At 46.6% G+C, this 10,328-nt stretch overlaps 1 protein-coding gene across 3 annotated transcripts in view; it reads right to left on the bottom strand.

The window, feature by feature from the left end:
• Positions 1 to 479: 479 nt before the first annotated feature.
• Positions 480 to 10,328, bottom strand: part of KCNQ5 (potassium voltage-gated channel subfamily Q member 5) — a 612,868-nt gene continuing 603,019 nt past the window's right edge. For all 3 annotated transcript variants that reach the window (XM_055433895.2, XM_055433894.2, XM_055433896.2), the window contains 2 exons: positions 6,373 to 6,499; positions 480 to 4,123 (listed from right to left, as the gene is read on the bottom strand). In XM_055433895.2, the coding sequence (XP_055289870.1) occupies positions 3,215 to 4,123; positions 6,373 to 6,499 (1,036 nt within the window). In that variant the 3' untranslated portion in view covers positions 480 to 3,214. The remainder of the gene's footprint in view (positions 4,124 to 6,372; positions 6,500 to 10,328) is intronic.

Below are 10,328 nucleotides of genomic sequence, written 5' to 3'. Positions count from 1 at the left end.
TTGAAATGGATATGATATTCCTGATTTATTTGTTTTCAGGAAACAGACAACTGCATTGTCACACGTGACTTCCAGAACTGCTCACTTAAATGTACATAATTAAATTAAGTTTCTCTTACAAAAACACAACCATGTCATTTTAAGGCAAAAAATATCAGCTTCTGGGGAGATAAGTTAACATTATTGTATTTTCTCGATCTGTATGAAGTGACCTGTTCATTTAGATGCTCAGTTTCGTCATTCCTTGCAGTTTTGCTTTGCACACAGGCATGAGAATGAGTCACTCTGTGCCTGATTTCCTCCTCTCTGTGAGACTTGTTTTCTGGCAAATTAAGAACTTTCAGAATCACTGAGTCAAGGGGAGGTGAGAAAGGCACCTTAGAACAAGAGATAAAGACTGAAAAACTCAATCAAGTGTCTTAAACAAAACTTGCTATCTACAGATGTTAATTTAGTTGAACAAAATGCAAACATTTAGATCAGACGGAGCAAAATTATTTTAATGAACCTTGTAGAAGGGATGTTTGCCATGAAGCGCTAGCTTGCTCAACCCTACCTGCCGAAGGCGGCTGACGGTCGAGGCCTGAGAAAGTCAGTGGCCGATCAACACTCAGCTAATTGTGCTTCGAGACACTGCCTGGGGCTGATGGAAGGGGTTTTGTTAAGTGTAAGGGAGAGACCCCTCTCAGCTCCCCCGACAGGAACACAGCAGACACAGCCCTGCAGCTTCACACAATACAACAGGCTTTCAACATCCAAGAAGTTTTGTGCTGGAGTAAGACAGACACAAAACGGTCATGGCTTGGGCGTGTGAAAGCTTCTCCCAGCATGGTTTACCACGTTGGGCCGTGATGAACCCTTGGTGACGGGTTTGGGTTTGTTTCTGAATCTTCCATCTTCAGCGATGCCAGATGGACTGGACTGTGTCTGAGGCCTAACGGGGCCTAAGGCGGGGTCCTCAGTACATTCAGAGTTCCTGCTGCCAGTGGGGTTTGACCCGGACAGAGCGTGTCTGAGACTCAGCGCTACCTGAAAGTTCCCTCCTCTTCAAATGATACCTGGAGTCGGCCTGCTGGGCATGGGGGTGTGTGTGTGTGTCTGTGTTCTCATGTACAACCTCCTTGGGAAGATGGATCACAAATTTGGAGATATGGGTAGATAAAATGCTGCATTTAATAACTGACTAAAATTTTATGTTTTGAAAGTAAAAACAGTGGCTTAAAGAGTTTGAGAACATCTTTCAAACCGGAGTGTAAAACGGATGCGCTCTCTTTTGCGCGTCTCCTACAGCCAAGCGGACCCTGAAGGATGCACTCCAGGGGCGTGTGCGAGGATCCAGGTAGGATCCAAATTTCAGTGCTTATCAAAAAAGGACAAGGGTTGAGCTGTGTATTGGAGGTGGAGTGGAGAAGTTGCTTACTTGGGGGAGGGAGGCTGGTGAAGGGAGGCAGGGAGTCCACAGCCTGTGGAGGAGAAAGACAGGGGGTCTGGGGTGGAGAAAGCAGGTTGGGGAAGAGAGTTTGGGAGGGACTCAGCAGGTGTCAGGACCTTGTCCTGCCTTTGGGTGGCTGCTGACAGCCCTGATTCATCCCGTGGCTGCTGGAAAAGTTATCCTGGAGGCAGCAATATCAGCCAAGGAGAAAACTCTTTTTAAGTCTTCCTGAGGCTGGAGTTTAACTCACCTGCTCTCTCACTTCTCCTGGCCCTTGGGGTGCTGTTACCTTGGCTGAAATTCTGATGGTCTGGGGTCGCCAGTCTGGCTGCTAACAAGTGGTCAGCTTGGCTTGCTTTCTGGTAGAGATATTTCTTAATTTGTTTCCCTTGGTCTTTTTGGCCACCATGCTGTATTATTCAGTGTTTTGATTCGCAGACCCTGCCAGGGTTACCTGGCTTCTGACTATATGAGCTTGTACCAGGAAATTGAATCAATCATTTTTCAGAGCGGGGGCAAGCAACATTCTTGGGGAGAATAGAAAATGTCCACTACAGTATAAAAAGTAAAGGAGATTTAGTTTTAGCCTTTCATATGCAAAATGTATGACATAATAGCAAAACACATTCAGGGCATATTAAAAAATAAATACCTTGCAAAACTCTCTGCTCATATATAAGAATAAGGGGGTGTTTAGGTAGTTGAATTCCCTAACAATATTTGTTTCTAAAAAAAAATCAAGTTCTTTTCTTTTGGTTTATTTCCCTCCCTCTCATCACCCTGGAGAGGGAGGTCATTTTCTTGAGCATCACTGATTTCCCAGCGTTAGGATTCTGTCTGAGCCATTTCCATCTCCGTCTCACGTCTCCTCCCCGAAAGACTGCCTGGCTATCAGCCTCCTGGGAAGAGCCCCTCACATTGGCCTTCTGTAGGCAGCTTGCAGGCCTGGGCAGGGCCACTACCCAGGGGTCAGCCCAGCCCGATGTGCCATCCACTCCTTGGGACTCAGTTGCTTGTGTAGCAGCTGATAGAGCCATCAGGGAATTTGTTTCCATGAAGTCAAAGGTGTCAAAGAGTCAGCCTATTTGCCCCACTGGCCCTGAATTTCATTATTTGCACATTTTCTAACTGAAGAACATTCTCGTCATATATATACATATAAAAGAAAACCATGAAAATGATGTGCAAAATTGCTGGCCACAGCGTTAAGTCACCCAAAGCACACAAATTGACATTCAAATTACACTAATGATAAAATGGCTGGGTAGGACAGGTTGGCATCTACATCTTGAACAGGCAGCCGTGTCTGATACCCCGATTCTGTGTTCCGGGTACCTTGTTAGCAGCTGTTGATGACGGTCACTGTGTCATGTGTACATTATGGCCGAATTTTGAAAATGAATTCTGCGTCGTATCACCAGCAGAAATGCCTGACATTTGAAGGCGTCAACAGCCATCATTTCAAAACACAGAGTTCGATCTTCTAATGGACCTGACCTTGACGTTTCACACCCACCCCTGCAGCATAAGCAGGGTCGGTGTCTCGGGATTCTTAACTCAAGGTACCTTACTGAGTGAGGGGCAATGTCGTACCCTGAAGTTCAGCATCCCCTAAACATGCATTTTCATGCAATTGAAAGATATCGGGCTTAGGAACTGCCTTTCATGTTCTTCCTGATTTTTGTGGGTTCAACCTTGGAGAAGGGCTTTCCAGAGAGTTCATGCAGCGATGTGTATGGCTAAGGGGCGGCCGGGCCCTGGGGTGGGGGGCAATCGGAGGCCTCATTTCAGCCTCACGTGTGGCCGGCCCAGGGCGTCCGCGCCCCCCGCCGCCGGACACGAGCTCTGAGATGATCGCGACCGTCCAGTCCTGAGAGAGTCCGGCGCCGGGGCGGGCTCCCGGGCCGGCGGCACCGCGTCCAAGGCTTCCGTCCCGGTGTCCTCGGGACCCGCCGCCTCTTCATCGCTGATGAACAACTTGGATTCCCGCCACTTGGGGTAAAACTCTTGGCTGCCCCTGGAGCCGCTGGACTCGCTCCCCGACAGCTGCACGTCCAGGTCCTCGGTGGACCGGGCCAGGTTCTGCGCCGACACCGAGCGGCCCGGGTCCTGGGGCAGCGCGGGCCGGACCGACAGCAGGGCCGCCCCGCCCAGGTCCAGGCTCTGGCGCAGGGCGCGCTCCTTGGCCGGGAGGCGGTCCTTGGCGGCCGCCAGGCGGGCGCTGAGCTCGGGGAGCGCCTCCGGGGCGCCGGCGGGGCCGTGGGGCAGCGGCCCGAGCGCCGGCAGCGCGGCCGGGATCTGGAGGGTGGCGGGGGCCGCCGGCCGGGCCGCGCCCGCCGCCGCCGGGGGCGCCAGGCCGCGCGGGGCCGCGGGGCCGTCCCCCGGGCTGCCGGGCGCCGGCGTCGGCGCGGGGCTGAAGGCGTAGAGCGCCTGGGCGCCCAGCTCGCCCGGCGCCAGGATGAGCTGCAGGCCCCGCGCCAGGCCCGCGCTGGCCGAGCGCGGGAGGCCGCCGCCCGGCGCTGGGCCCGCGAGGTCGCGGCCGTCGCCCGGGCTCTGGTAGTCTGACGTCTGTTCACATTCGAAGGGCGGGCTCGGGAAGGGGGCCAGCGCCAGGGCCGGAGCGGAGCCTTTCCGCAGCACCTGCTGGTAGATGTCCAGCAGGCAGTCCAGCTTGGCCTCGATGGACTGGACCTGAAAAAGCGGAAAACGTGCAGCTGTTCACAGGAGTCTGAGGAATGCAGTTAGGCTGCACCACTCGGCAGGTCCCGAGCGCCCGGCATTTCGCGGCCTTGACTCAGGACCCGCTTGGGACGCCCGGTCCAGCCGCGGGGGAGGGAAGGGAGGTCTTGGGGGCGGATGCTCTGGCCTTTGCCTCGTCGTCTCCACCCGGCACCCTTCTCCTCCCCATTCTTTAAACGTGGTGTTTTCAAAGACCGTATAAGCCCCTTTACAAAGGCAACCTCCAGATTCCCCTGCCCATCAGGTTACCCTTCCTCAGCCTCTTCCATGAGGACATTCCCGGACTCACCTGTGCAGCAGGGAGCTAATTCTGTAAGAAACCAAGACCCAGCTATGGGGGCTCCCCTAGCGGTCCAGCGGTTAGCACTCTGCGCTTCCACTGCAGGGGGCGCAGGTTGGATCTCTGGTCTGGGAGCTAAGATCCACCCACCTCCACCCCGCAAAAACAAAAACAAAAAACTCAATACAACCCCCCCCCCAACCCTAGATCAATCTCAGTTCAGTTCAGTTCAGTCGCTCAGTCGTGTCCGACTCTTTGCGACCCCATGAATCACAGCATGCCAGGCCTCCCTGTCCATCACCAACTCCCGGAGTTCACTCAAACTCATGTCCATCGAGTCGGTGATGCCATCCAGTCACCTCATTCTCTGTCGTCCCCTTCTCCTCCCGCCCCCAATCCTTCCCAGCATCAGAGTCTTTTCCAGTGAGTCAACTCGTCGCATGAGGTGGCCAAAGTACTGGAGTTTCAGCTTCAGCATCAGTCCTTCCAATGAACACCCAGGATCGATCTCCTTTAGAATGGATCAATCTAGGCAATTCTAAATTTTAAAATACAGGTATCAAATACTTGGCATGTTTATATAATTAAGTCAAAGAGCATTTTGACTTCTAAAAATTGTCTTTGTATGAGAAGATACTCATTCTCAGGGTCAACAAATATTCAGTGCGTCACCACAGTTAAAATGTGTGGTTTGTTTGTTTTTAAGAATGACCCGAGAGAGACAATGAAAATAACCAAAACACAAATTTAAAAAATAGTTTTTATTATTCTCCTGTTGAAATCCATAGTTGTTTGAATCAAGTATTAATTGATGACAGGAAATTTTCTATTCCTTATACACAAATTCAAGTGTTTTGGAGAACATGGTCTATGTATAAAGAAAATTTATTTGCTCTTTCTTGATTTTATTCCTTTTAAAATCAATCACTAAAATACACCCAATTGCTTATAATCAATTTTGATTAAAAAATATTCTGGCTACTTCACTCCTATTAGAATGGCTGTCATCAAAAATACAAGAGATGACAATGCTGGAGAGGATGTGGAGAGAAGGGGCCCCTGCCGCACTGTTGGTGGGAGGTAAATTGGTACAACCACTATGGAGAACAATATGGAGATCCCTTTAAAAAATTAAGAATAGAGCCACCACATGATCCAGCAATTCCATTCTTGGGCACATACCCAGAGGAAACAAGAAATTAACTCAAAAAGATATCTGCACCCTGTGTTCATAGAGGCACCACTTACAAGAGCCAAAACATGGAAACAAGTCTCTATGGCAGATCAATGGATAAATAAGTTGTGGCGTACATGTATATACAATAGAATACTATTCAGCCATTAAAGCAAAAAAACACCTGAGGAAATCCCGCCACTGGCAACAACATGGATGCACCTTGAGGGCATTATGCTGTGTCAAACAAATCACACAGAGAGAGGTGGACACTGGATGATCCCAGTTACTGTACCTAAAACAAAACACACAAAAAAGTCCCCAAACACAGGAAAAAAGATCAGGCTTGTGGTTGCCAAGAGGCAGGAGGTGGAGGGAAGGAAATCAGAGGAGGGTGGTCAGGAGGCTCAAGGTTCTAGCTATGGAAAAACAAGTGCTGGGATGTGATGCACAAAGTGATAACGACAGCTAATACTGCCATGCGGTGCACAGGAAAGGTGTTAAGAGAGCAGATTCTAAGAGTTCTCGTCACAAGGAAAACAATTTTTTTTTCTTTGCTTTTCTTTATGTTGTGTCTCTGTGAGATGATGCATGCTGACTAAGCTTATTGTGGTCATCATTCACAGTTCATGTAGGTCAGACCATGTTATATGCTTTAAAGTTATACAGGGATATACGTCAATTATATTGCAATAAACTGGAAAAAAAAATCTGCCTAAGACCTTAGGCAGTTTAGTTGAGTTGTACCTGTTTTTCAACTTTGACCACCCTGCCGAGCATACTGAGGTCATCCGTGGCTTCATGTTCTGCAGTTATTTTCTCTCTGCTCTTCTTGTCTGACGTGATTTGTCCTTTTCCAAGAATTTGATCCACACTATCAGAAAAAGAGATCTGGTTATGAGTGCAAAAGGTGGAGGCTGCCCTAAGCCAGAGAAAGTGTTTTGGAAAGAAAAATACAATTATCTCTAATGTATGTAAGAAGAAATAAAATGAGCTTCTTCCAGTTGAGGTACTTATTTTCTTCACATGGAAATTACACAAGGTTAATTTTCTCATTATTTTAGTCCATGATGAAATCTATTATGACTGAGCTTCTGGAGGCAAACCTGTCCTAAACTACAAAGTAATTTGTTTCCACCTCCGATCAGGCATTTCCTGAATTCAGTCACTTAAAATATGACAAAATCATAATTATTTAATGTTAGTAGAACAGAACATTTAGCTTTATTGACTATGCCAAAGCCTTTGACTGTGTGGATCACAACAAACTGTGGAAAATTCTTCCAGAGATGGGAATACCAGACCACCTTATGTGCCTTCTGAGAAATCTGTATGCGGGTCAAGAAGTAACAGAATTGGACATGAAACAACTGACTGGTTTCAAATTGGGGAAGGAGTCCGTCAAGGTTGTGTATTGTCACCCTGCTTATTTAACTTATATGCAGAGTACATCATGTGAAATGCTGAGCTGGATGAAGCACAAGCTGGAATTGCTGGGAGAAATATCAATAACCTCAGATATGCAGATGACACCACCCTTATGGCAGAAAGCAAAGAACCAAAGAGCCTCTTGATGAAAGTGAAAGAGGAGAGCGAAAAAGTTGGTTTAAAATTCAACATTCAAAAAAACTAGGATCATGGCATACAGTCCCAACACTTCATGGCAAATAGATGGGGAAACAATGGAAACAGTGAGAGACTTTATTTTTTGGGGCTCCATAATCACTGCAGATGGTGACTGCAGCCATGAAGTTAAAAGATGCTTGCTTCTTGGAAGAAAAGCTATGACCAACCTAGACAGCATGTTAGAAAGCAGGGACATTACTTTGCCAACAAAGGTCCATTTAGTCAAAGCTATGGTTTTTCCAGTAGTCATGTATGGATGTGAGTTGGACTATAAAGAAAGCTAAGTGCCGAAGAATTGATGCTTTTGAACTGTGGTGTTGGAGAAGACTCTTGAGAGTCCTTTGGACTTCAAGGAGATCCAACCAGTCCATCCTAAAGGAAATCAGTCCTTAATATTCATAGGAATGACTAATGCTGAAGCTCCAATGCTTTGGTCATCTGATGCAAAGAACTGACTCATTGGAAAAGACCCTGATGCTGGGAAAGATTGAAGGCAGGAGGAGAAGGGGACGACAGAGGATGAGGTGCTTGGATGGTATCACCAACTCAATGAACATGGGTTTGGGTGGACTCCAGGAGTTGGTGATGGACAGGGAGGCCTGGTATGCTGCAGTTCATGGGGTCACAAAGAGTCATACATGACTGAGTGACTGAACTGAACTGAGTAGAACAGTTCATTTAAGTGAGATGAGAAAGCTATCATCTCCATCTTGGGGATTCTAGTTGCACCACATAAGTGAGAAACTCCAGATTAGCTCTGCAAATTCTGTAGTGGTTGAACTTTATAAAAACATCTGGAGGCAACTATACTCAATATTTTGTAACAACCTATAAGGCAAAAGAGGCTTCCAAGGTGGCGCCAGTGGTAAAGAACCTGTCTACCAACGCAGGCGATGTAAGAGATGTGGGTTTGATCCCCTGGGTCAGGAAGATCCCCTGGAGGAGAGCACGACAACCCACTCCAGTATTCTAGGCTGAAGAATCCTATGGACAGAGGTGCGTGGTGGGCTATGGTCCATAAGGTCATAAAGAGTTGGATATGACTGAAACGACTTAGCATGCACACATAAAGGAAAAGAATCTGAAAAAAGTAGATATATATGCATGTATAAGTGAATCACTTTGGTGATGCCTGGAACTAATCAGTTCAGTTCAGTTCAGTCGCTCAGTCGTGTCCTACTCTTTGCGACCCCATGAACCACAACACGAAAGGCCTCCCTGTCCATCACCAACTCCTGGAGTTCATTCAAACTCATGTCCATCGAGTCGGTGATGCCATCCAGCCACCTCATTCTCTGTCGTCCCTGTCTCCTCCTGCCCCCAACCTTTCCCAGCATCAGAGTCTTTTCCAGTGAGTCAACTCGTCGCATGAGGTGGCCAAAGTATTGCAGTTTCAGCTTTAGCATAAGTCCTTCCAATGAACACCCAGGATTGATCTCCTCTAGAATGGACTGGTTGGATCTCCTTGCAGTCCAAGGGACTCTCAAGAGTCTTCTCCAGCACCACAGTTCAAAAGCATCAATTCTTCGGCGATCAGCTTTCTTCACAGTCCAACTCTCACATCCATACATGACCACGGGAAAAACCATAGCCTTGACTAAACGGACCTTGGTTGGCAAAGTAATGTCTCTGCTTTTTAATATGCTATCTAGGCTGTTCATAACTTTCCTTCCAAGGAGTAAGCGTCTTTAATTTCATGGCTGCAATCAGCATCTGCAGTGATTTTGGAGCCCAAAAAAATAAAGTCTGACACGGTTTCCACTGTTTCCCCATCTATTTCCCAAGAAGTGATGGGACCAGATGCCATGATCTTCGTTTTCTGAATGTTGAGCTTCAAGCCAACCTTTTCACCACTAATACAACATGGTAAATAAAATATATTTCAATAAAAACAAGCAAACAATAAAACACATTGGGCAAACATATGTTAAGTGGAAAAACTGTAATGTTTTGGCATTCTCTCCTGGTCAGCTGATTTATGGAAGGTATCAATTTTAAGTTTAAAGATATTTCACATTCAAAAACATTAATTCTTCACCCTCAGAAAAATAAAACTTTACCAGAAATACCAGAAAACCATAAATAATCATAGAAATAACAGGATCCTAATTTACATTCATCCTCTGTTTTAAATGATTAATGGATACTATTTATAAAAACTATTTCTACAATTGCAATATGAAATGAAATTTAAAGTGCAGATTTTACAGTGTATTGTAACTAGTGACCCTATCCCTATGAAGAAAAATAAATCACATTTGTAATAAACAAAAACAAAAGTGAAAACAAAACTTTAAAAGTTAAGGAAAAAAAAGTAAAAACACCCTGGATGAAAGGGCAGTCTGGGGGAGAATGGATACATGTATAGGTATGGCTGAGTTCCTCTGCTGTCCACTTGAAACTATCACAACATTATTAACTGTTTATGCTGCTGCTGCTGCTAAGTCACTTCAGTCGTGTCCGACTCTGTGTGACCCCATAGATGGAAGCCCACCAGGCTCCCCCGTCTCTGGGATTCTCCAGGCAAGAACACTGGAGTGGGTTGCCATTTCCTTCTCCAATGTGTGAAAGTGAAAAGTGAAAGTGAGGTCAGTCAGTCGCGTCTGACCCTTAGCGACCCCACAGACTGCAGCCTACCAGGCTCCTCCATCCATGGGATTTTCTAGGCAAGAGTACTGGAGTGGCTTGCCATTGCCTTCTCCGATTAACTGTTTATACTCCAACATAAAATAAAAAGTTAAAAAAATAAAAAAAAAATAGAACAAAGCAAGCAAGCAAATAAACAAAAAACCCACTGGGAGTCCTAGAAAAGACTTGGAAGACCTTGGCCACTTGGTGAGAGGTTGTAAAAGGATCACAGGTGTTAAAACAATTTCCAAGGAGACTTAATCAGTCTACGTTGGAATTAATTTCTTCTGTTTTGTGTGTTTTAGAGCTGAATTATCAGGAATACTGACTCCACTTTCCAGCTTACTTTGTGCACACAGAAGTATAGGCAACCAAGACTTCTATCTACTCCCCTGCAAGCTCCACAAGGACTGGCTTATCTGTTCGTCTCTGGGTGTCCAGGGTGCCCA

The sequence above is a fragment of the Moschus berezovskii genome, chromosome 10 (assembly GCF_049115385.1).
Source record: "Moschus berezovskii isolate FMDL1 chromosome 10, NW_MosBer_1.0, whole genome shotgun sequence".
Lineage (NCBI taxonomy): Eukaryota > Metazoa > Chordata > Mammalia > Artiodactyla > Moschidae > Moschus > Moschus berezovskii.
The sequence above is the reverse complement of the archived record's forward strand: the minus strand, read 5'-3'. Positions and strand labels throughout refer to the sequence as shown.